Source organism: Marmota flaviventris, chromosome 18 (genome assembly GCF_047511675.1).
Source record: "Marmota flaviventris isolate mMarFla1 chromosome 18, mMarFla1.hap1, whole genome shotgun sequence".
Lineage (NCBI taxonomy): Eukaryota > Metazoa > Chordata > Mammalia > Rodentia > Sciuridae > Marmota > Marmota flaviventris.
Window position 1 is genome coordinate 13,522,205 of NC_092515.1, and position 25,792 is coordinate 13,547,996.

A 25,792-nucleotide genomic window follows, 5' to 3' on the forward strand; every position below is an offset into this window, starting at 1 on the left:
TGTACCGGAGAAGGCGGGGTTGTTCGGGCTTGGGCGTGGCCTATGGGTGGGGCGGGGTCTTTTTTGCATATACAGCAGGCGGCCGGCCAATGGGCGGGGCCGAGGCGGGAGGGACGCTCCCCGCCCCCGGAACGGAATCCTCCGGGGAGTCGAGCTGGCTCGCGCGCGTGCATCCCGCACCATCCCCCGACCCCGGGCCGGGCCCGCGTCAGACCGAGCTGCCGTTGCCGCCGCCGCCACAGCAGCAGCAGCACTGGGGAAGCCGGGCCCAACTGGGGCCGCGGGAGGCGGGGGCGCCCGGGCCCTGGATGTCCCGCAGCGCGGCGGCCAGCGTGAGAAGGGCGGGCGAGGGGGGCTTGGGTCGGGGGCGGCGCCGCTGCTGATGTGGCGGAGGGTGGGAGGCGGCCGCGGCGCCCGGATGGAGTGAGGATGCCAAGGCTAGAGAGGGTGGTCCTGGGTGGGGGTCTAAGAAGAGAACCCCACTAAATCAAACCCTGGAAGATGGGGGGCTTGGGCACAGGCTCTTTCTTGGCAAGGCTGTGGAAATGGGGATTCTGGACACAGATCACCCCAAATCAAGGGCAGGGGTACCGAGAATCTAGGTACAACTCCCTAGGCAAGGTTTTGGGGTTGGGGTCTGGGACACAGACCCCATATCAAGCCAAAGCCTCCAGGAGGCAATTGCAGACATAATCCCTACCCCTTCTTACCAGAGTGGGTCTCTGAGCACAGCCACCCGCTAAGCAAGGTCTTGAGGATGGGGTCCCAGATTACGGTTTCCCCACCAAGCCAAGGCCTGGGGGATTCCAAGCACAGACTGCCCCACTGGCCTCAGAGGCTTCCTGGGCACAGACTCCCCCCAGGACTTGGACAGCGTCCCAGCACATCCCTTCTCAAAACAAGGTCCCTGTGCCTGGGACTCCATCCCACCCCACCCCACCCTGAATAAAATAAGGAGAATTTCAGGCATCCTCCCACCCCCGCTTGAACAAGGTCCCCTAGGCCATCCCCCTTTGTCCCTAAGGCTGCCCAGCTAGCTGTCCAAGAGAGGCCCCACCTGCAGACAATGCGTGGCCTCCCCCTCCCAGACCGGACCCCCCCAGGCTCCAAGGATTCAGGCTGGGCTGGGGGCGGCTCCCCTGGGACCCGGTGAAACCCTGTCTGTCTGCAGCTTCTGCGGTGTGAGGGCGGCTTTGTGTGTGGTACCTGGGGGGAAGGGGGGAAGCAAGGGATGGGGAGGTGGCTAGAAGTGTGACCCCATGTTTGTGTGACTGTGGCTGTGTGTGTGTGCATGGCGCTGCAGCTGGTGACTGAAGAATCAGCGTCATATGTCTGTATCCTTGTGTTTGTATGTAGTGGTGTCTGTGTGTGACCCCAGTATTTGTGTGACTATGTGTGAATGACAGTGGTTCACTGTGTAAAATCCTCTACTTTTTAGTCTGTTGGTGTTTGGGTGGGTACATGGTTGTGATTGTAGAGTTGTGGCTGTGGTTATGTCTTTTGTGACTCTGTATTTGTGTGCCTTGGTATGTGACAGTATATGTGTTGTCTTGGGTTGGGCATACGTGTGACTGACTGAAGAGGTGGGTGGAGTTGTGACTGTGTAAGTGGAGTTGTGTCTATGACCCCATATCAATGTGTGACTCTTCCAGTGACTGAGAATGTTATGGTTAGGCCTATAACTGATTTTATATACATATGAAACACACTACTATGTGTGTGACAGCCATACATCTGAAGTCACATTGTGCCTGTGTGACTAGGATTGTGCGAAGGCACTGTGCGTGACAGTGGTTGTATGTTCCTAGTGACTACATCTAGCTGTGTGTGTAAAACTGATTGTGTACTTACAGTCTTGCATTATGATTTTGATTATGCATTTGACTTGGTGTCTAAAACACAGGCTATTGTAAAGGGTCATTTAATTGTGTGGATGTGTCTGTGTATGCTGGTGTCAGATACCTGTGTGGATGTTCAGTGGGTGTGTATGTGACTGTGGCTTGTTTTCCTCTATGCACGTAACTTGTACGTCTGTTACCCCAGGTGACTATATATTCTTGTGTCCTAGTCTGTGAGAGTGTTTGTGTCTGTAACTGTATGTGTATGTGTGTGTGTGCACATGCGTGTGGTGGATCACCTGTTTTTCAAGTCTGTGGTTTGGTTATAAAGCAACTGGACCCTGACTGTGTACATGGCTCTGTCAAGAACCGAGACTTTTATGTAAAAACACTTATGAATGTATGTCTGGGTCACTGCATTTCTCTGTATACACTCAACTGTGTACGTGTGATGTAGGAAATTGAAACTGTGTTCTTGTCCCTATGTGTGAGATACTGTGTATGTAGGTGAGGTTGTGACTCTGTGTGCCTATTCTCATGGGGCTGCAATGATATGTGGCCACATACTTGTCTGTGTAACTGTGTGTCTGCATGAAGAGAGACTGTGTTCATGATGATGTGACATGGTACATCTATGTGTGGGACACTGACCATGACAGATGGCTGAGTAACTTGGATACTATGCGTATACCACCATTTCTGGAATGTGTGTGGCTATGTCTGAGGGTGGCCGTCCTTGGTGATATTTGTTTCTGGGTGGTTGCATGCCATGCCTTGTGTGTGTATGTCTGTTTCTCTGTAGTGTACCGGCTGTAGCCATCATTATCTCAGTGTGTGGTTACTTAGAGAGGACCATTGTATAAGAGTGGCCATCACAGAAGACTGACAGATACGGGGACCAAGTGTGAGCATCCAAGAGTGTATATGAGTGACTGTGTGACAGTGTGTAATAAAAAATAAAAAAGGTGTGTTGGCGTGATGGACACAGTAGGGCTTGAGTGTCCGTGTGCAGCTGTGGCTGTGTGGGACGTGTGTGAGTGTGGGCTTTTCAAGATCAAATGTGCGTCAGCCTGTTTCAGTGCACCCAGATGTCAGTGTGCATCAGTGGAGACAGTGTGCATGGTTGTGATGGTGTCAGTGTGTAATTGACTACTTACAGGTGACCAAATGCTGAACTCTGGCTGGGTGTGATTCTGTGGGGGGGCCTGTGATGTGGATTTCTTGGGTGGGTGCCTGAGGAAACACAAGTGTCACTGGGTGTGGTTGTACATGTGTCTCCCTCATGGGTGTGCCTACGCCCAGCTCTTTGTACGTGGCTGAAAAATAGGAGTGACCATTATCAGTCACTGGTGTAACCAGTGTCTGTGGTGGAGCCCATCACCACATATGTAGATGAGTGTCCAGGATAGAGCTATATGTATCTGCGAACATGAACATGTGACCAGATGTTCACAGTGACAGCTGTGGCCATGACTATTACGGTGTATCTCTGTGACTGGAGGTGTGTAGCTGTGATGGATGATGTCTGCGTGTAATTGAATGTACAGAATTGTGACCAGGTGCTAAGGACAAGTGTAGACATGAGTTGGCTGCATGTCTGACTGTATGTTTGTGCGTAGCCCTAGATATGTGTCTAGGACAAAGCCACTCCCCCAGCACCATCCCCTTGGGTATCAAGGGCCTCCTGAGGCCAGCACATCCCCAACGGTGCCCACCTACTCATTCCTGGGCCCTTAGAACCAGGTGGCTGATCTCCCTGGTAACAGTTGCCTTGACAACCAGGGCTCTCACCAGGGAGCCTAAGATGGAGGGGGCTGGCTGAAGTCCAAGGCAGGGTGAGGAGGGGACTGAACCCCACCCCAAACAAACTTCTCACCTTCTCCTCTCTCCCTTGGGCAGAGCGGACCCAGGAGGCCTGAGCAGCATTTGCCCCCAGCCCCCTGTGGGGCCCTGGGGCCCCCTGAAACCTTCAGGACGGAGTCAGGTGAGTGCCCAGTTTGGGAAAGGGCAGGGGCTCGTTGGGTTCCTGGGTCAACTAGCAGAACCAGAGGAACTGTCCCTGCAGTCACACAGGTTTAACTGCAAGTGTGAGTGGACACCCTCAAACATCACCTCTGCACGCTCATCAAAGCCCCCATCACAGACTCAGCCCAAAACTCTCTCACATATACCCTCTGGCATCTTCACGCTCATTGTGAGTGTGTCAGGATCACAGTCACAGAATCACATGTCCAAAGGTGCGCGCATGCATACACACACACACACACACAGGCAATGATCTCTTCAAATCCACAAACATGTTTACACAGTGACAGGCACACCTGAAGATATGATTAGGGAGCTCTTTGTTCACACTAGCATGCAGGCACATGTTCACATGGATGGATCTGCACATACATCCCCAGGCAACAGCAAGACACACAGGCAGCTACAGGCACTTGCCAGCCGCAACTCTCTGTTGCGTGACGCGCACTCTCTGATGCGTACTCTTGAGAGTGGTACATGGACACAGTCCCCCAGAAAACACACACAGACCCACAATTTATAGACAACAGCTACACTTTTAGAGACACACAGCCTCACAAATAGCACTCACAGACCCAAGCTCTCCAAAAAAGCTACATTTAAGCAGAGAGTCTCACAAACAACACTTAGCACTCTCATGGATAATAGTCACAACTGGGTTATGAACACAATCTCAAAAGTGTTCATGCACACCTTCACATAAGCCCCACTGAATTACAGACACACCCTCAGAACAACACTCATGTACCCACACTCTCTAATAAGACAACATCCACATACTTTGACACAAACACACCCTTAAAAACCATAGCCACAGCCATACAACCTCACCAACAACCGCTGTCCTCTTAGAAATGGCACAGTCTTGTGAATAATCATCACACATCCGTATTCAGAAGCTACAGTCATCAAGGACAATAGAACCAACCATTGGATACAGAACCCCTCACAGACGGTATTCACAGACATACACATTTATAAAACATCCACCCGCAGACACGGATGCTTCCGTACAGCCTTCTGTACAGTGTGGACACACACAGTCGTGGCTGCCTGCGCAGATACAGACACCCTCATGGATGCCATTCCAGATATACCATCATCCACTTGCAGTCATATGCATACAGAGTCCCCGTCTGCCTGCCGTTGGTGTTTCCAGTCCTGGGTGTCTCCTCACCCTCCTCCTGCAACTGTCAGCGTGGCTTATCAGCAGTGAATATTGTCCCAGCAGCTGGCCACCTCCACCCTCATCACCTGCACCCCACATACACACACAGTCTTACCTCTGGCTGTTGCAGGCACATACCACCCCAGAGGCCTTGCCTCATCTTGACACAGTTGCCTAGGAGGAGCTGTGTCTCAGAGGCACACAGACAGGCCCCCATCTCCCCACCCACACCCCAGACCTTCTGAGCCTCCAGACTCTCACACCTCCCACACCTGACTCCTGCACCCCTGAACCATGCAACCCCGGGGCCCTCTGATCACCCCATCACCTTGTGACCCCTGACCCCCATGCCCTCTAACCCCCATGCTCTCCAACGCCTTGACCTCCCTTCCTTTGGATCCTTGTGTCAGTCACATTCCCAAACTCCAAACCCAAGTCTGTGACCTTCAACCCCCTACCCCAGATCTCTGTGCCCCTTAGCCCCACATTTTTTAATCCCTATTGTGCAACTCTCAAATTCCTCTGCCTGGAGCTGCTAGTCGCATGTCCTAAAATGCCATGTCCTTCAACCCAGTGATCCCCTAGCCCCTTAAAACCCACTCTTATGTTATCTGACCCTATTTATGTTCTAACCTCCTTCCTTGACCCATACTGCTGCCCCACGTAGACGGGGCAGGCACCATGAACAAGTTACGGCAGAGCCTGCGGCGGAGAAAGCCAGCCTATGTGCCTGAGGCGTCTCGCCCGCACCAGTGGCAGGCAGATGAGGACGCGGTGCGCAAGGGCACCTGCAGCTTCCCAGTCAGGGTGAGTGGGCGGGGCACAACGAAGGTCGGGGCTTGCTGCTGCGCACATGCGCACTTTTGTAACCTGGGGTTCTAAGCAAGATCAACAAGGGCCCTATGCTATGAGCAGGAAACTTTACGTTCTCAATTAACTGTGGAGCCCATTGGAGTGGGATCCTGGATCCTTCGAAGCTAGTATTAAAAGCCAGGACCTCCTGCCGGGCGTCATCCTATTCAATGGGGGCTCATGATTTCCAGGGGAGTAACTTCCACTACTGGAATGTCACAGTTTTGTGGCATTTGCAAAGCTTCCTGCTTTTGAGGAGCTTTCTGGTTAGACAGCCTCAGTCCTTTATACTTTTGTAAGGTAGACAGCAAGATTCAGGGCATGGGCTATGGAGCTCAGCCTCTTCTGACGGGAGCTGATATCTTTCTCCCTTGCCTGATTTTTTTTTTTTTTCCCCAGAAGCAGGCCCTGAGTGTGAGAGGCTCATCTGGGAGGTGCAGGAAGTGCTGGTGAGAAGGATGGAGGGCCGTAAAAGCTGTGCTACTGAACTGTAGCTGGGGCAGCTCAGCTTCCCTCCTCTCCCTCTGCACTGGGGTTAAACCCAGGGGCACTCTACCACTGAGCTCCACCCCAGCCCTTTTTATATTTTGAGACAGGGTCTTGCTAAATTGAGAAGGCTGGCCTCAAATTTGTGAACCTCCTGTCTTGGCCTCTCAAATCACTGGGATTAGCACATCTCTGGGCCAGTCTGAGCAGCTGAACTTAATCCCCCTGGGGAACCTGAGAAGCAGCCACTCCACCTGCTCAGGAGGGAGCTGGGACATATGCCCCACCTCCCATCACTCACTGCATGGGGAGAGGGCACTGGCCCAAGCTCTTTCTACCTGCCTGACCGGCCAGGGGGCAGCAGCATGATGTCCTCAGGCAAAGAGATGCAAATACTTACACTCAATTCAACACTGAAGTGTTAAAGCCCAGGGACATACAAGGACAGGAACCATGACCATAAAAGGTTCTATAGTTTCTGGTCTGCTTATCTGGGTAGGAATAGGATGTCCTCCTTGTAGAGTTGAAGTGCAGAGTGAATTAATGTGTGACACGCTTAGAACATTGCCTGATGTGTGGCAGATGCTCAGCGAACACTGGGAATTATTGATTACTGTGCTTATCTCCTGTTCTCCCATCCCCCACCCAAGTACCTGGGCCATGTGGAGGTGGAGGAGTCCCGGGGGATGCACGTGTGTGAAGATGCTGTGAAGAAGCTGAAGGCGGTGAGTGAGGGGCTGGAGCCAGGGAGGGGACAGCCTGATGGGAAGAGGCAGGCCTAACCAGGCCCCTCTGTCCCCCACCCTACTCCAGATGGGCCGGAAGTCCGTGAAGTCTGTCCTGTGGGTGTCCGCCGATGGACTACGAGTGGTGGATGACAAGACCAAGGTAGGAGGCCCGTGGGGGTCGGGTGGGCACCAGTGGGCACCTCTCCTCCTCATATTGGGGCTGAGGACACCTTCCCACCCACTCTGGGATGTCCCTCCCTCAGGAGTCTCCTAGACTACACCATGTGTTCCTGCAACGACTTGGCTCTCCTCACAGTCCTAATTTAGGAATGAGGGCTATGGTTATTTGTGAGTTGGTATCCAGAGTGGGTGAGAGCATGGACCGGAGCAGCCACCTCAGCACCAGCCCTCCCACACACCAGCTGGGGGACCCTGGGCAGGAGATTAAACTGTTCTGGGCCTCCATTGCCTCATCTAAAAAGTGGGGCTCCTAACAGACCCCTCCTTCAAATGAGAAAGTATGTGCAAACTGTTTAAAACACTGCCTGGCACTCTGTAGCTGCTCATGCCCATAAATGTTAGCTGTTATGTATTGTCAGTCTGCCCCGCCAGACAGGAGCATCATGGGGCCAGGAACTCGGTATCTGGCTTTGTTTCTTTTTCACTGTTTTTATGGAGCTGGGAGTAGAACCCAGGGCATCTTGTATGCTAGACAAGGGCTCTACCACTGAGCTCCACCCCCAGTCCTGGGTATCTGTTTGCTTTCCATTGAATCCCCTGCTTCCAGGCCAAAGACTACTCGGGGAGGCACCCAGGATACTCTGGGAGTTGAGTTACTGACAGAACAGTTTTGCACAGACTGAATACTGTTCCCTGCCTTTTTGCCTCATTAATACCTCCCCCAGGAAATTCTGCCTAACTCCCCACAAGCACCTGTTCTTGGCTCCTGCAGGACGCTGTGCCTCCCATCCGGGCTGACCCACCTGTCTGTGCCTCCCTCATTATACTTTGGCTGTAACTGTGGGCTGGGCCATCTCCATCTCGTGGTGGATCTGACTTCCCCACTGAAGTGGGAGTCTCCACCAGGCAAGGCCCAGAGCTGTCTCAGTGACTGCTGGGTCCCCTCACCCTGTTCAGGATGATTCAGTGCAGATGCTAAGGGAGTTTTGAATGAATATGTGAAAGACAGTTCACACCCTCTCCTGGCCTCCCGGTCCCTCCTAGGATCTGCTGGTAGACCAGACCATTGAGAAGGTCTCCTTTTGTGCTCCTGACCGCAACCTGGACAAGGCCTTCTCCTATATCTGCCGGGATGGCACCACCCGCCGCTGGATCTGCCACTGTTTCTTGGCGCTCAAGGACTCCGTGAGTATGGCCAAAGGCCGTCGATTCCTCCCCCTTTGCTCTGGGGTGTCCTGGAGTCCCAGCAGGCTGCAAGGACTCGGCCAATTCGTTCTGTGCCCGGTTTCCTCATCTGGAGATGGGGTGTCCTCACAGTTTTTAGAGGATTCTTGTGGGACTTAAGTGGGTTAATACAAAGCACTGGGAACAGTGCCTAGCATATCCAAGTGCTTAGGAAAACATTATCATCACCCTTGTCACCACTAGTTCTTTATGTATGTCGTGAAGTGCACAGATGGCCGGTGCACAGCTGTGGATTTTTGCTTATGTATAAACCTGGCCCAGATCAAGTTATAGTTTCCTGCCCCCAGATGCTGTCTTGGGTCCTTCTCAAACAATACCCCAGGGCATCTGCTCTTCATTCAGCCTCAATACATTCACCCTGGCATTCTTCATATTTTAAGTCCCCTCTGAAAATTTGATGACAGCAAGAAAAGAATCCTCTTTTCAGAAGTATTCTCCAGAGTTAGGCTACTGAGGCTTATGACAGAAGACTCTCAGATACTATGATTCCAGCAAAATAGAAGTTTGTTTCTGTATCACGTCAGGGACATCCCCACACAGGGAGAGCATCACTGGTGTGGCCCCTCTGTGCTCATCTTGCTGCTCCTCCAGAGTGTGGCTCCTGCTTTGTGATCCAAGATGGATACATATGCTCCAGCCTTCATTCCAGTCAGCACAAAGGAGAGGGGCCTGAGGATAGGCACGCCTTCTTCTTTGTAGGAGGCATAGCCCTTCCAATGACATCCCACTGGACAGTATCTGGTCACGTGGAAATTCCTAGCTGCAAAAGATGGTGGAAAATTTAGTCTATTACATCCTATCCCCTGGTCCCTGACTTCAAACCCTACACAACTCTTGTAAGAAGCCCCAGTCTCTTTCTCCTACATTAGCCAGTATTACTTGGTTGCTAGCAATAAAAATTAATCTGGCTAATTAAAACCCAGAATGAGATTCATGGAAGGGTATGAGGAATCACACAAAATTGAAAGGTACTCAGAAGCAGCATGTGTCTGAGAAAGGCGCCTCGGGATGCTGTTCCAGCGGGAAGTTCCTTCAGGGCACCATGGTGAAAGAAATCTCCAATACTCTGGGTTCTAATTCTAATGAGAGAGCTTGGAATTGGCCTAGCTTGGGTCAGTCTTCTCCCAAGACGGAGTCCAGTGGCCACATGGTCCAGGGAGGGTGGAGCGCCTGGGTTGGCATATACAGTGTGAAAGGAGGTCCCCAAAGGGAAACTGGGAGCTGTTACCAAAAGCTGAGGAGTGGATGCTGCTGAGTGATGCAACAGCCGCCCATCACAGACCCTAGCACTCTCCACTCAAGTATTCTCCATTTTCTTTCCCTTCATATTTTAGAAATCTCCAACCTAAATAGCTTTAAGCCCCTACCCTCCCTGTTGCGCACATAAGTTCAGCACTGAAATCAGAGTGGAAAACAAATTTGAAAGTATCAGTATTGATTAGTTGGTATTGGTATTGAGTGGTGCCTACTGGGGGCTGGTATGGAGATATCAGAAACCCAGAGACCATGGCAACTGCTATTTGCTGAGCCCAGCAGAGCAAATAGTGGTCATATCAGTTATTGATTGCTTGGAAACATGTGGCTTAAACTTACACTCAGTTGTTATCTTTCATGGTTTCTGAAACAAATCTCATTCCAAAACATTTTCCTCACCCCTAAGAGAAATCCCATACCCATTAAGTTCTCACTCCTTGTCCCCACCCCTACCCCGAAGCCCCTGGCAGCTGCTAATCTGCTTCTTTCACTGTGGATTTACCTATTCTGGATATTTCACTCAATGGAATCATGTGGTATGTGACCTTTCATGTCTGTCTTCTTCACTTTGTATATGTTTTCAAAGTTCATCCTTCCTGTGGCATGAATCAGAGCTTCCATCCTTTTTATAGCTGAATAATATTCCATTGAATGGACATGTACTATGTTTTATTGATCTTTTCAGCCCTCCATGGACATTTGGATTGTTTTTGCCTTTTGGCCTTTGTGAACAATGCTGCTATGGACATTTAGGGACAAATATTTGCTTGAATACCTGATAGGTCAGGAATTTGGGGGAAAGTCCAGCCGGGTGGCTCTGGATCCAGGGTCTCTGAGGTCACTGTTTCAGACAGTGTCTGGGGCTGTAATACCAGACATTTTTCTCTCTTCCTGTGTTCTCAGGACTTTTCCACAGGTCTTCCTTTTCTTTTCCTTTTTTGAATCCAGGGATGCTCTACCACTGAGCTACATTCCCAGCCCTTTTTGAGACAAGATCTTGCTTAGTTGCCTGGGCTGGACTTGAACTTGTGGTCCTCCTACCTCAGCCTCCTGAGTAGTTAGGATTATAGGTGGGCCAGGGAGTCTTTCCAACATGGAGCATTCAGAAGAGCTCAGGGCTCCAAAGTGAGTCTCAAGAGAGGGAGAAAGAGAAAGGGGTAGGAGAGAGGAGGTGGGGGGAGAGAGAGACTTAGAGAGAATGAGGAGGAAGCCATGTGGCCACTGGACTCCGTCTTGGACATCACCTAGCATGGCTCCCATGGCACTCCATTTGTCCAGTCAATCACAGAGGTCTTCCCAGGTTAAGGGGAAAAGGACGCAGACTTCACTTCTGATGGGGGAGTGAAAAGTTCTGGAAGAACATGTGAAGCCAGAAATTTGTCATGGCTATTTTTGGAAAACCCACTGCCACATGGTTAGTGGTGTGCATTCAGTGTCCAAGCACCTGGCCGTGGGTGGGACAATGGGCACAAATGACGTCTCCCCTCTGGGGATAACAGCCGTGGTTCCTCACAGGTTCACTGTGGAAGCCTTCATTAAGATCACACGCAGAAAGTTCTAAGCAGAGTCCAGAAGCAAGTGTTCAATAAGTTGGAATTATTTAGCAATGAGACTCAAGCTATTTGGGGATGAGAGTCAAAGCTGGAGAAGAGCGGGGCCATCTGCTGTGGGTAGAGAATGTGACTGTGGGCGAATTCTTCCCACTTCCAAGCTTCAGGTTTTAAATATTAGCAGTGGAATCCCCAAGATTCCTCAAGTTCGACGTATTTTTTTTTTAGGTGAAATTCATATAAAGCCAGTCATTTTAAATTGTTACAGTGCAGTGGCATTTAGTACATTCACAATGGTGTTTAACTGTCAACTCTATCTAGTTCCAAAACATTTTCCTCACCCCTGAGGGAGACCCCATGCCCATTAAATACTTCTTTCCTGTCCCCACACCTACCGATGAAGCCCCTGGACACCGCTCATCTGCTGGCCTCCTCTGTGGATTTACCTATTCAGGATATGCCATTTAGTGGAATCATGTACCGTGTGACCTTTTGAGCCTGGCTTCCTTCACTTAGCACGGTTTCCAGGTTCATCCATGTTGTGGTATGAGTCAGAGCCCAGTCCTTTTATAGCTAAGTAACATTGCATTGTGTGTATATGGACCCATTTTGTTTATTGATTCATCCCTCCATGGACATTGTGTGTGCCTTTGCCTTTTAACTATTGTGAGCATTGCTGCTCTGGACATTTGTGTGCGTGTATTTGTTTGAATATCTGCTCAGGTCTTCGGGGTGTGTACCTAGTAGTGGAATAGATGGTTATATGAGAACTCCCTGTGTAACTTCTGGAGAAATGGTCAAATTATTTTCCACAGTAGCTACACCATTTTGCATCCACACTTACAGTGAATGAGAGTTCCAGTTTCTCTGCATCCTTACTGACACTTGTTATTTTCCTTTTATAAAATTATAACCATTCAGGGCTGGGGCTGGGGCTCAGTGGTAGCACACTTGCCTGGCATGTGTGAGGCACTGGGTTTGATTCTCAGCACCATGTATAAATAAATAAAATAAAAGTCTATCAACAACTAGAAAAAAAATGAAAATTATAACCATTCTATGAGGTATGAAGTAGCATCTCATTGTAGCTTGTTTTACATCTCTATGATGGTTAATGATGTTGAGCATCTTTTGTGTGTGTTTATTGGCTCTCATATCTTCTCTGGAGAAGATTCTATTCCAGTCCTTCACTCATTTTTAAATTGGGTCAATTTCATTTTTTAAAAAATAATTTTAGTTGTAATTGGACACAATACCTTTATTATATTTATTTTTATATGGTGCTAAGGATTAAACCCAGCACCTCACATGTGCTAGGCAAGCACTCTACCGCTGAGCCACAACCCCAGCCTGGGTCAATTTCATTTTGCTGTTCAATTGTAAGAGTTCTTTATATATTTGGATACTAGACCCTTATCAGATATATGACTTGCAAATATTTCACCCCATTTTGCCATTTTATTCTTACTTCCTTGAGTATCCTTTAATACACAAAGGTTTTTAATATTGCTCAAATAAAATTTGTCTGTTGTTTTCTTACATTTAGGTCTGTGATCCATTTTGAGTTCATTTTTGTTTTGCACTGGGGATTGAACTCAGGGCCTTATGCATGCTAGACAAACGCTGTACCACTCAGCTACATCTCTAGCCCTTAGAATTAATTTTTGCATATGATGTCAGTTATGGGTTCAACTTCATTTTTTTTTTCATATGGATATCCAATTTTCCAAGCACCATTTGTTGAAGAAACTATTTTTTCCCCATTGAATGGTCTTGGTACTGCTGTTGAAAATCAATTGACCATACACAGATGGGCTTATTTCTGGGCTCTCAACTCTATTTCATTCATTTGTGTGTCTGTCCTGATGCCAGTCTGTACTGTTTTGCCTAAGATAGTTTTATGTAGTAAGTTTTGAAATCAGGAAGTGTGATTCTTCTACTTTATTTTTTTTTCCAAATTATTTTGGCTATTCTGGATTCTTTGGAATTCTATATGAACTTTAGAATCAACTTTTCCATTTCTGAAAAGAGACCATTGAGGTGTTTTTGTTTCTGGTACTGAGGACTGAACCCAGGGACACTTAACCACTGAGCCATCTCCTGGCCCCATTTTTATTTTTTATTTTGAGACAGAGTCTCACTATTGCTTAGGGCCTTGATAAGGTGCTGTGAGACTGGCTTTGACCTTGCAATCCTCCCGCCTCAGCCTCCTGACCCAGTGGGATTACAGGCTTGTGCCACCGTGCCCAGCTCCCATTGGGATTTTGATAGGGATCTCATTAAATCTGTAGATCACTCTGGGGAATATTGCCATCTTAACCATATTAAACCTTTTAATTTAAGAGCATAGGATATCTTTCTATTTATTTAGATCATCTTTAATTTCTTTCAGCAATGTTTTATAGTTTTCAATGTATAAATGTAAAACATATACATTGAAAATATATTTATTCATAACCATTTTATTCTTTTAAATATTATTATAAATGGAATTGTCTTAATTTCATTTTTGGACTGTTCATTGCTGAGTGTGTTGATCTTATATTCTGCAGTGTTGCTAAATTTATTAGCAATAATTGTGGAATTTTTAGGATTTTCTATATAATACCATGTCATCTGCAAACAGGAATCATTTTACTTCTCCCTTTCCAGTTTGGATGCCTTTTCCTTTTCTTATCAAGTTACTCTTCTTTATTCCCCCCTTGCAGTACTGGAGATTGAGCCCAGTGCTTCACACATGCTGGGCAAGTGCTACATCCGAAGCCTTTTTTAGCTTTATTTTGAGATAGAGTCTCACTAAGCTGCCCAGGTTAGCCTCAAACTTGTGATCCTGCTGCCTAAACCTCCCAAGTCACTGGGATTACACTGCTCATGGCTCCCTCTAATTGCTCTTAGCAGAACTTAATAACAAATAGTGTGAGGAAATCGGAGCTGGGCATGGTGGGTGGCAAGCGATTATAGTCCAAGCTACTCCAGAGGCTGAGTCAGAGAACCACTTGAGCCCAGGAGTTCACGGCCAGTCTGTGAGACCTTTAAAAAGTGGGTTGGGAGAGGGCATCCTGTCTTGTTCCCAATCTTAGATGGAAAGTTTTTTGTTTGTTTGTTTTTTAAGCATTTATTGCCTTTTTAATGTGTTGCTGAGTCTACCCCAGGTGCAGATCTATTTTTTTTTCATGTGATGCTGGGGATTGAACCCAGGGCCTTGTGCATGCTAGGCATGCACTCTACCAACTGAGTGATGTCCCCAGCCCAGATAGGAAAGTTCTTAGTCTTTCACCCTGGAGTATGATATATACTGTGAGTTGTTTTTTGTTTTGTTTTGTTTTGTTTATATCACAGGTTGAACTCAGAGGCACTCAACCACTGAACCACATCCCCAGCCCCATTTTGTATTTTATTTAGAGACAGGGTCTCATTGAGTTGCTTAGCACTTCACCATTGCTGATGGCTGGCTTTGAACTTGAGATCCTCCTGCCTCGGCCTCCTGAGCCGCTGGGATGACAGGCATGTGTCACCGTATCTGGCTGTGAGTTTTTTATAGATATCCCTCATAAGGCTGAGAAAGTTTCCTTCTATTCCTGCTTTGTTGAGTGTCTATCATAAAAGGACATTGAGTTTTGTCAAGTGTTGTTTTTTTCCACATCAATTGAGATAGTTATCTTTCTTTCCCCCTGATGCGGTTTTCTTCCTCTTAACGTGGCACATTATATTGATTGACTTTCTCATATTGAACCAACCTTGCATTGCCAGGATAAATCCCACTTGGTGACAGTGTATAACCCTTTTAATATGCTATTGGGTTCAATTTACTATTATTTTATTGAGGATTTTGTTCTCAAGTTTTCTCAAGTTTAACTTTCAGAGGTGGCTGAGCATCTTAGTTAGAAAATCAAAGTCAGATAAAACGCATGTGAACCCCAACTCTGCCACTCTAGTCATTGCAATGGATGTGTTGATGTCCCATCTGAGCCCCAGTTTCCTCATCTGTAAAGTGGGTTCACAAGAGGGTTCACTGCCTGGCACTCTTGGGAGGATCCCATGAGAGGATGCGTATCAGGATTCAACCCAGGGCTGGACAGATTGATGCTGACATATATGTGGTATTTCCTGTGTCCAGCTTTGTGCTGAATGCCTGACATATATTAGTTCACCTAATTTTTGCTACAACCCTGTGGAATAGGTACTGTTAGCATCCACATTTTACCGAAAGAAGAAGTCCAATATTGGAAGGTGAAGTGATTTTCTTGAGAAAATCTTGGGAAGTGGGAAGCCAGTGTCAATCCCAGGCCACTGGGCCTTAGAACCTCACAGATAGGCTCTCAAGAACAGTGACCATCATTTTTCCCCAATATTTTATTGTAAAGTTTTTCCAAGCATGCAGCAAAGTTGATGGACTTGTACAGTCACCCACCCCATAGATTTTTTTTTTTTTTTTTGAGATAGGGTCTCACTGAGATGCTTATTAGCACCTTGCTAAGTTGCTGAGGCTGGCTTTGAACTCATGATCCACCTGCCTCAGCCTCCTGAGCTGCTGGAATTATAGGTGTGCCCCACCGTGGCTGGCTCACCCCAAATCTTACTGTTAACACTTGCCTGGGCTTGCTTCACCACATATGTATCCATCTTATTTGGAGGATGAATTTCAATGTTGCAGATGTTGCAGACATCAAAATCTTCACCCTAAACACTTTGGCATGTGTTCCATTAGATAAAATTCATATTTTTCTTTCAAAGTAAAACATGTTTGTCTTGATCAGTTCAGGCTACTGTAACCCAATACCACAGACTGGGTGGCTTAAAAAAACAAGCATTTATTTCTCACAGGCCTGGAGCCTGGAAGCCCAGATCAGAGTGCCAGTGTGGTGAGCGTTCTATTCCTGGTTTGCACATGGACTCCTTGCTCTGTCCCCACACGGAGGGGGTGGGTGGATCTTGTGTCTCTTGTTCTTTTTCTAAGGCCACTAATCCTATCACAGGGACCCCACCTCCAAGTACCATTGCATTGAGGTATTAGGGCTTCAACATATGAATCTGGAAGGGGACACAGACATTCAGTTCATAGCAACACTGTGCACATTTGCTGAGTTCTGACAACTGCATACATCTGTGAAACTCCAGCTCCTACCAAAGTCTAGAACACTGCCACCACCCAGAACAAACACTCCTGCCCCTGCCCGCTCTGGAAGAAACAATGATTGTCTTTCCTTTCCCATCGCAGTTTTGCCTTTTCTACAATTTCACATGAGTGGAGCTCTGGCTTCTTTTCATGAGGGGCCCCCCATCATTTGTCTTTTTTTTTTTTTCCTTTTCCCCTCTGAATTGGGGATTGCACCAGGGGCACTCTACCATTGAATACACCCCAAGCACTTCTGTTTTATTTTTATTTTGAGACCGGATCTCACTGAGTTGCTGGGGCTGGCCTTGAACTTAAGATAGCATAGAACCACAGTACCTGGGATATACCCAATATTTTAAAAACATTTAAAATATAGTTATATATAGTTATATATGGACACAATACTTTTATTTTATTTATTTATTTTTGTGTGGTGCTGAGGATCCGACCCAGTGCCTCACACATGCCAGGCAAGTGCCCCACCACTGAGCTATAACCCCAGCCCCACCTAATGTTTTCATTTTTTGTTTGATATTGGGGGATACCAGAGATTGAACCCAGGGATTGAACTCAGTGCTTAAGCACTGAGCTGCATTCCCAGCACCCTCACCCACTTTTAAAAAAATTTGGAGAGGTACCAGCGATTGAACTCAGGGGCACTTGACCACTGAGCCACATCCCCAGCCCTATTTTGTGTTTTATTTAGAGACAGGCTCTCACTGAGTTGCTTAGCGCCTCGCCATTGCTGAGGCTGGCTTTGAACTCACCTTCCTCTTGCCTCAGCCTCCCCAGCCGCTGCGATTACAGACTTGCCCTGGCTTTGCTTTTGAGAGGTGGTTTCTCTTTTGCTCAAGCTGGTCTGGAATTCCCAGGCTCAAGTAATCTTCCTGCCTCAGCCTCCTGAGTAGCTGGGACTACCCTCTCCAACATTTTTTTTTTCTTTTATTCTTTTTGTGGTGCTGGGGATGGAACCCAGCATCTTGACAAGCATTAGGCAAGCGTTCTACCACTGATCTAAACCGCCAACCCAAAGGACTGCTGTTTGTAATCCTGGTGCAGTTGAGCACGAGGCCCAGAGAGGGAGAGGGACTCATGTGAGGGGCAGATGAGCTCCAGCACCTAGTGGCAGGAACTCTACTCCTGGCTTCCAGTCCTTCAGCCTGTGGGATAGTGTCTCTAACCCTGGGACCTCTCCGCACAGGGTGAGAGGCTGAGCCACGCAGTGGGTTGCGCTTTCGCTGCATGCCTGGAGCGCAAACAGCGACGAGAGAAGGAATGCGGGGTCACGGCCGCCTTCGATGCCAGCCGCACCAGCTTCGCGCGCGAGGGCTCCTTCCGCCTGTCGGGGAGCGGGCGACCCACAGAGCGCGAGGCTGCGGACAAGAAGAAAGGTGGGTGCTGCCTGACATTGGGCGGATGCAAGTGGGCTCCCTATTTTGCGGGCGATTGGGGAGGGTGAGTAATGAAGCACAGGGACACAGAGACCCTGCTGCTGGCTGCAGAGTTTGGTTTTAGTTTATAAAACCAAAAATCTTCAGTCTAAAAGAGTTTATTGGAGCAAAGTGCTGCCGGCCAGGAACCAAAGTTCACCAAGTCCGGGTGCCCCAGAGTTTTCTGCCCTGTGTATCAAGACTTGCAAAGTTGGTTGGCCGAATTATGGCCAGGATTTTAAAAAATGAAATAGAATAGAAAATATCAGAGTACATTGACTGTTAAGTATAATATAATGATACATTTATTTCATTGTGTGTGTGATGGCTTCACACTTAAAAGATGCATCTTACTAGGAGTTGCTATCCAGAAAGAATGAGGGCAGGGCATGTGACAAAAATAATAAAAAGCAATGCTCAAGTATGCAGTGCTTCCATTTACAAACATTTCTCTTAGCATTTACATAGGATGTTAGAACTTAACAAAGAATGTTGTCAGGTGCAAACTCTATTACAAGTGCTTTTGAATTTGCAAAGAGTTTGTTCCCAAAGGATATGCTAATTTTCAGGGACTTTGCATTGCTGAAGGCACTTCACTGTTTGCACAGCCAAATAGGAGTTTACAGTGAAGTCTGATTTGCTGCACATCTCACAGTGTGCTGCTGCTGCTGCTTTTGCGGCTGCGCTGAATCACAGCCTGGAGGCACTACGTTTTCTCAGCGCTGGGGAGCAATGCACTGGCCACAGCAGAGTTGTTTATGAAGCTTTTGTCGGATTCCAGAGCACTGAACATTCACTACCTTAACTGACCTTTCCAGGAGGCTTGGGGAGGTAGCCTAGGGATGTTTATCCCAGGTTTCTAGTCGGGAAGCTGGAGCCCAGAGAGGGGAAGGGACTTCCTGAGGTCATAGAGTGAGATGGTGAAGAGAGGTAGATTCCCAGTCCAACCTGTCCTGGGCTATTTCCATGGCCCTGGGCCCTGTCTGGGTAGGCTTGTCACCTCATGATGGAAGAAATGCCCTGGGTGACATCCCTCCAGGGGATATAGCTCTGATGGGGTCGTGTTTGGAGGAAGAGTATATGTCTGTGGATTGGTGTGGAGAGTGGGAACCTGCCTTGAGAACACTGCCTGTGGTGCCAAGTGGGAAGCCAGGTGTCCCCAGACGACAATCCCAGAGTAGAGGGAGCTCAGAGGGAGGGGCTGGAACAATCTGGAAAGCTTCCCAGAGGATGAATCCTGCCAAGCCCTGACTAGGAAGGAAGAGGGTCCCTTGAGGTGGGAAGAATGGTGGGAAGTAGGGAAACAAGATAGGGACTGAGGGAGAGGGACAGAAAAACAGTACACTGAGGACAGACCAAGCCCAGACATGCAGGGGCTGGTGAGGGCAGGCAGGTGAAACAGACTCCAGAGGCAGCCTGCCCTGTCCTGGTGGTGTCACTGGCCTTTGTTGGACCTTGGTTTCCATCTCTGTAAAATGACAATGGTCTTGACCTCGTGGGTGGTCATGTGGGTTGAGCAAATTCTTGCAGAGCCCCTGGAACAATGCCTGATAAGTTGTTTGCACACCAAATAAGTGTTTGTAAATTATCAAAAAGGAAGATAATCTCCAAGGGAGAAATGGCCAGAGCAGGGGAGGAAAACAGATCAGGGACAGAAAGCTAGAGAGACACAGAGGGTCACTATGTGGGGGACAGTTCTCCAAGGGACTCCTAGGAAAGGTGATCTTAACTTGGATGGGGGTCAGGGACGTTTCAGGGCTCTGTTGAGGGCAGAATAGATCGGGGAATGGTCAAGAGGACTGGCGGGAGAGGTCCGAGCTGCAAGATGAGATGTCTAACCTGCTGTCTTCCCATGTCTCCAGCAGAGGCAGCAGCTGCCCCCACTGTGGCTCCCGGCCCTGCCCAGCCTGGGCATGTGTCCCCGACACCAGCCACCACATCCCCTGGTGAGAAGGGTGAGGCAGGCACCCCTGTGGCCACAGGCACCACTGCAGCTGCCATCCCCCGGCGCCACGCCCCTCTGGAGCAGCTGGTTCGCCAGGGCTCCTTCCGTGGGTTCCCAGCGCTCAGTCAGAAGAACTCGCCTTTCAAACGGCAGCTGAGCCTACGGCTGAATGAGCTGCCGTCCACACTGCAGCGCCGCACTGACTTCCAGGTGAAGGGCACAGGTGAGCCCTGGGTTCAGTGGAAAGGGGCTTCGGCATCAGCAGTATTTGGTGTGGGCAGGGCCAGAGGAGAGGTGGTACTCATCGTTCCTGATTAGCACTGTCTGCCAGAGAGGTGGAACGCATCATGATCAATTAACAGTGTCTGCCATGGGCAAGGAACAGAAGATGCGTAGCACAGATCATGATTGTTTAGCCATAGCTGCTATGGGAAGGGGTAGCAGAGAGGTATCACCCGTCATGATCAGTTAGCGGTGTCTGCTGTGGTTAAGGGAAGGGAGCAAGATGGCGCACACCACGATTGGTTAGAAAATCAGCTAGAGTACATTCACAATAGCCAAACTGTGGAACTAGCCTAGATGTCTGTCAATGGGTAAATGGATAAAGAAAATGTGGTACATATACCCAACGGAGTTTTATTCAACCATAAAGAAAAATGAAATTATGACATTTGCAGAACAATGAATGGAACTCAAGAACATTGTGTTAAGTGAAATAAGCCAAACTCAGAAAGTCAAAGATTGTATTTTTTTCCCTCATATGTGGAAGCTAGAGAGGAAAAAGAAAAGAAAGATAAAGAGGGATCAGTAGAGTGGAGGAAAACTAAATGGAGATCAGTAGACTGGAGGAAAGGGGGGAAACTGGGGAATTATATTGGCCAAATTATATTGCTACATCATGTGCACGTATGAATATATAACCATGATCCCACCATTATGTACAAATATAATACATCAATAAAAATATGTAAAAGGGGGGACTGGGGAAATAGCTCAGTTGGGAGAGTGCTTGCCTTGCATGCACAAGGCCCTGGGTTTGATCTCCAGCAAAACTCACACCCACACACACACAAAGAAAAAATATATGTGTGTGTGTGTGTGTGTGTGTAAAAGGTAAAAAAAAAGAAAAATCTGCTATAGGCAGAGAAGTCTACCATGGGCAAGGGAAAGAAGAGAAGCAGCACAGGTGTCCTCTTTTGCTCAGGAGTGGGCTAAAGCATCATGGTCTAATGCCCTTCCCAAGCATGTGGCCAGTAGAACCATGAGATCTGGCCAGGTGAAGGATAAAGGTCCTCCTCAGGATCACAGCAGAGGAGGATTGTGATAGATTAGCACTGTGTGCCTGAGGCAGGAAGAATAGAGGGATGGTGGCGTACATCATGAACTCCTGACAGTGTCTGCCATGAGCAAGAAAAAGAAGAGAGTCGGCCTGTTTGCTATATGATTAATTAGCAAAGTTTGCCATGGGCAGGGGAGAAGAGAGAGCAGCTGGGTGTTATGCCTTTGCCCAAAGGAAAAACTCCCAGAATTTGGTCAGTGGAGCCTTGAGGTCTGGCCAGGTAAAGAACTTAGTGAGAGAAAATGGCCTTGTATTCTGTTGTTGTCTGCCATGGGCCAGGGAAAGGAGAGAGGTGGCAGGGTACCATGTTTTTGCTCAAGAGAGACAGGCAGGAGGTCTACTTGCCCTCCTAGCAGTCTGGGAAGCCATGCGCTCTGGCCCACTCTCTTGCTTCCATATGTCAAATCTGGGACTTCTGTCCCTTATGGCTTGAGGATTGGTGTGGGAGGGTGTTGATTTGTATCCACTGTTGAGCAGATGCCAGTGCACATTGAGAATGACGCACACTTGCTCCGTGTCCTGCAGCATTCCCAAACTGTCACACACCCTCACATATGCTGTCCTCGCACAGCCTGACATTAAACGCCACTCAGGTCCCTCACACCGGCGCCCTGAGGAGCAGCAGGCTCCAGGGCTCTGTCCAGGAGCCTCACACTCCTGCAGCCAGCTGCACACTCACTTGAACTTGCCCCATAGAAATTTCAGACACCAAAGTCACACTCTCTCATACATGTCACACACACTTAGAGGTCACAGACTTAGAGGTACATATGTGCAGAAATCTCACATGCTCAGAAGTCACATACCCAGATGACACAAATACACATCTGGATCCACACAAACTTGGTAGCTACCATGTAGATTTGTGGAAATTCTCTCTCTCTCTCTCTCTCTCTCTCTCACACACACACACACACCCCTCTCCATCACACAAGCGAAATCACTCACATTCACACTTGGGAATGGCACGTCAGAATGCCTCACACTTGAACTTCAGTCCCACTCAGAGGCTCTACCCTCAGGCGCCACATGCCTGTTTCCACGAACACACAGTCTTCATGGACATTGACCTGGAAACCACACGGCCCCCACCTGGGACCCTATGTCACACATGCTTCTTTCTGATGCTCCCTAGAGCATCCCACGTGCCCCCTGGAGATAGTTACTTACTAAAATGTCACAGATGCTTGTCACACATCACACATGGCAGCTCTTTGCTTATTTGGATGGTACCTGCATTCCTCCCAAGCCCTCACAAGGCCACCATGCCTGCTCCACGCCTCCTGTCTTGCTGACATAGGTGCAGCACTGCCCTCATGACATAGGTGATAGGCCAGCTGCTTGGGTGGCGGGGGAGTCGCATCTTTACCCAAGTAGGATACATGATCCCCCCTGATGAACAGCGCGTGGCCCACCTTCATGCTGACCAGCCCATGCTCTTGCCATATAGGCAGTGGAACGCGTTTTCTAAATTAACATGTCTTTAAACATTTTATGTATTTCATGGGAGGAAAGCACACTGGGGATCGAACCCAGGGGCATTCTGCTATGAGCTGCATCCCCAGACCTTTTTATTTTTTTTAATTTAGAGACAGGGTTTCACTAAGTTGCTGGGGCTGGCCGCAAACTTGGGAGTAGCTGGGATTACAGGTGTTTTACTGTGCCCAGCTTGTTAAACATTTTAAACATCACTTGTGGTTTGTGGCCACTCATATATTTCTTGGGGTCCTTGGTTTGGGGTCTCTGCCACTGCCAGTCATCAGATGTCACATACTGACTTGTCTGTTTACCACTCAGATGTTTCTCTCTCACCCACACAGTTATTTTAGTGGCCATAGCCATCTAGTGACTATAGAGTGGCCCTGGTGCAGGGAAAGTGCAGGGCTGCAGCAGTGCCCAGGGCTATTTGTTGACCTCTGCCCTTCCTGACTTCCCAGTACCTGAGATGGAGCCTCCTGGTGCCAGTGACAGCGATGGCATCAATGCTCTGTGTACACAGATCAGCTCATCTTTCGCCAGTGCTGGGACAGCAGCATCAGGGCCCCCATCTGCCACAACAGGTAAGTCCTTTGGTGTCTTCCATCAGGACAGATCCCCTAAAGTGCCCTCCTGCATTCCTCTTCTCTGTTCAGGGCTACCTTGGAAACCTCAGGGATCTTGAATGGTCAAGTATTGGAATCAGCTTAGAGCCATGGATCAGCTCAGAGCCAAGGATCAGCTCTGAGCCATGGATCAACCTAGAACCATGGGATCAGCTTAGAACCATGGGTCAATTTGGAGCTATGAGATCAGCTCAGAGCCGTGGATCAACTCAGAGCCATGGGATCAGCTCAGAGCCATGGATCAGCTTAGAGCCATCGATCAATTTAGAGCCATGGGATTGGCTTAGAACCGTGGATCAGCTTAGTCCTCTAGGATTATCTTAGAACCATGGATGACACTCAAATGCATGCATGGCCTCCTCCTTGAAACAGGCGAGAACCTCAGGATCTCAAATAGTATAATTGTAGACCTCTAGACCCTTAGAAAACACAAACTTAAAACAATCGAATCTTCTGTGTTGGAACAGTAAACTCTGAGAAAGATCCATGCAACCTTGGAGTCTTAGCCTCATGATATATACTACATTCTCAAATGATTGGAATCCAAGTTGATGCTCAAAGTTACTACCAGGTATTGCGCTGACAGTGAGAAGAGCAGTGGAGCTGGGTGAGCATGGGGCCACAGAGCCTCAGAATTATGTAGAAACAGACCTGTTATGTGGTCCAGAGTGGTTAAGTCACTTTCCCAATGTCAGCACAGCCAGTAAGGAGCTGAGCTGGCACTCGAAGGCAGACACTGGCTCTAGAACCCGTGCTCTCATCCCAGGCCATCCCTGTTCCCAGCCTGCGATTCTTCCACTGCAGCCTTTGTCCCTCACCTGCTCCTCTCCCCTCTCTAGGGACTTCTGCCTGGGGCGAGCCCTCTGTGCCCCCTGCAGCTACCTTCCAGCCTGGGCACAAGCGGACCCCTTCGGAGGCTGAGCGATGGCTGGAGGAGGTGTCCCAGGTGGCCAAGGCCCAGCAGCAGCAGCAGCAACAGCAGCAGCAGCAGCAGCAGCAAGCGGCCTCAGTGCCCCCAGTGTCCACCCTCCCCCCTGCCCTACAGCCCTTCCCTGCCCCTATGGGGCCCTTTGACACAGCACCTGCCCAGGTGGCTGTGTTTTTGCCACCCCCACACATGCAGCCCCCATTCATACCTGCCTACCCAGGCCTGGGCTACCCGCCCATGCCCCGGGTGCCTGTGGTGGGCATCACACCCTCGCAGATGGTGGCCAACGCCTTCTGCTCAGCTGCCCAGCCCCAGCCTGCCACCCTGCTTGGGAAAGCTGGGGTCTTCCCACCCCCTGCTGCACCCAGTGCCCCTGGGGGCCAGGCCCGTCCACGCCCCAATGGGGCCTCCTGGCCCCCAGAGCCTGCACCGGCCCCTGCCCCTGAGTTGGACCCCTTTGAGGCCCAGTGGGCAGCATTAGAAGGCAAACCCACTGTGGAGAAGCCCTCCAATCCCTTCTCCGGAGACCTGCAGAAGACCTTCGAGATTGAACTGTAGCTCAAGCTGCCCTGCCCACCCCGTCACCCTGTCACCCCCAGGTGCACCACACCTGGGAATGGAGGCACAACCTCTCCCGTAGTCCTGCTCCTTGGGGCTGTGCCCCTCAATTCCCTGAGTCCTCTCTGCCACTCCCAAACCTCTACAGAACCAACATTGTGAAGGCCAGGTTGCGACAGGACGGAATTCAGGGGCGGACCCAGCCTGGCTAAGGGAGCCATGTCACTGCCAGATGTAGGCTGGCAATGCACCCTCTCGTGCCCCAGACACAAGGGGATGACCACAGTCCCAAGGATGTCCATGGTTCAAGTTCCACTCCCCAGTTTCTGTTGCTGACCTTTCACCTTCTAGTGTTGGGCAGGATGAAGGAGGGATGCCCTCATAGGGGCTCTCCTGGGCCCCACAAGAGTGCCCACCCCAAATCTGGTCATCTCCTCCCCCACACACAGCACAAGTAAGGGCTTCCCTCTGCCCTCGCTGCGTTCACTGCCAATGCTGTGCTCACCTCCACTCGGGGCCCACATCTGTCTTCCAGGGGGCCAAGGTCTCAAGGGGGCAAGGCCAAGCTGGGGGCCCAGAGGTGGGGGAGGGGGGAGGGAAGATGCTCAGTTACCTCATGTTGGTACCCGCTGGGGTGGGGTCCTGGAAGAATGGGAAGGGGTGCCTGGCGGGTACTTTTCTATCTTTTATTTCCAGATTTTTTTTGTATCTAAACTTGCAGATTTGTATTATACAAGGACAGCTAATAAAGGAAGAATATAATGGTGCCCCTCGGGAAGGCAGGGTGTGTGTGTGTAGGGGAATGATGTGGCCACAGAGCCTTTCCTCCTGAGTCATTGTCTAAAACAGGAGGGAGGAAAAGGGTCTCCCTGAGCAATAGCTTCTGAGTCATAAGTAGGGATCAGGTACCGCTGACACAGTACCCTCCACAGGGGTGCTAAGGGAAGCCCAGAATTAATCGCCCTATTTCTAGACCAAGGTATAAAAAACACAAGTTCTGAACACTGCTAATTGCTTCAGTATAAATATTCTAGAGCTGGGCATGGTG

At 49.2% G+C, this 25,792-nt stretch overlaps 1 protein-coding gene across 1 annotated transcript; it reads left to right on the plus strand.

Moving 5' to 3' along the window:
- The first annotated feature begins 235 nt into the window (after positions 1–235).
- Positions 236–25,296, plus strand: Numbl (NUMB like endocytic adaptor protein). Its single transcript, XM_027941431.2, has 10 exons — positions 236–332; positions 3,738–3,822; positions 5,699–5,838; positions 7,020–7,094; positions 7,183–7,257; positions 8,322–8,462; positions 17,644–17,833; positions 19,735–20,040; positions 23,094–23,216; positions 24,098–25,296. The coding sequence occupies exons 1-10, from the start codon at positions 309–311 to the stop codon at positions 24,742–24,744; spliced, it is 1,806 nt and encodes a 601-aa protein (XP_027797232.2). The 5' UTR covers positions 236–308; the 3' UTR covers positions 24,745–25,296.
- The last annotated feature ends 496 nt before the right edge of the window (positions 25,297–25,792 follow it).

Coding starts and splice junctions, on each gene's coding strand:
- Numbl (XM_027941431.2), top strand. CDS start 309: ATGTCCCGCAGCGCGGCGGCCAGC. Junction 7,095..7,182: donor CTGTGAAGAAGCTGAAGGCG/GTGAGTGAGGGG, acceptor ACCCTACTCCAG/ATGGGCCGGAAGTCCGTGAA. Junction 7,258..8,321: donor TGGTGGATGACAAGACCAAG/GTAGGAGGCCCG, acceptor GGTCCCTCCTAG/GATCTGCTGGTAGACCAGAC.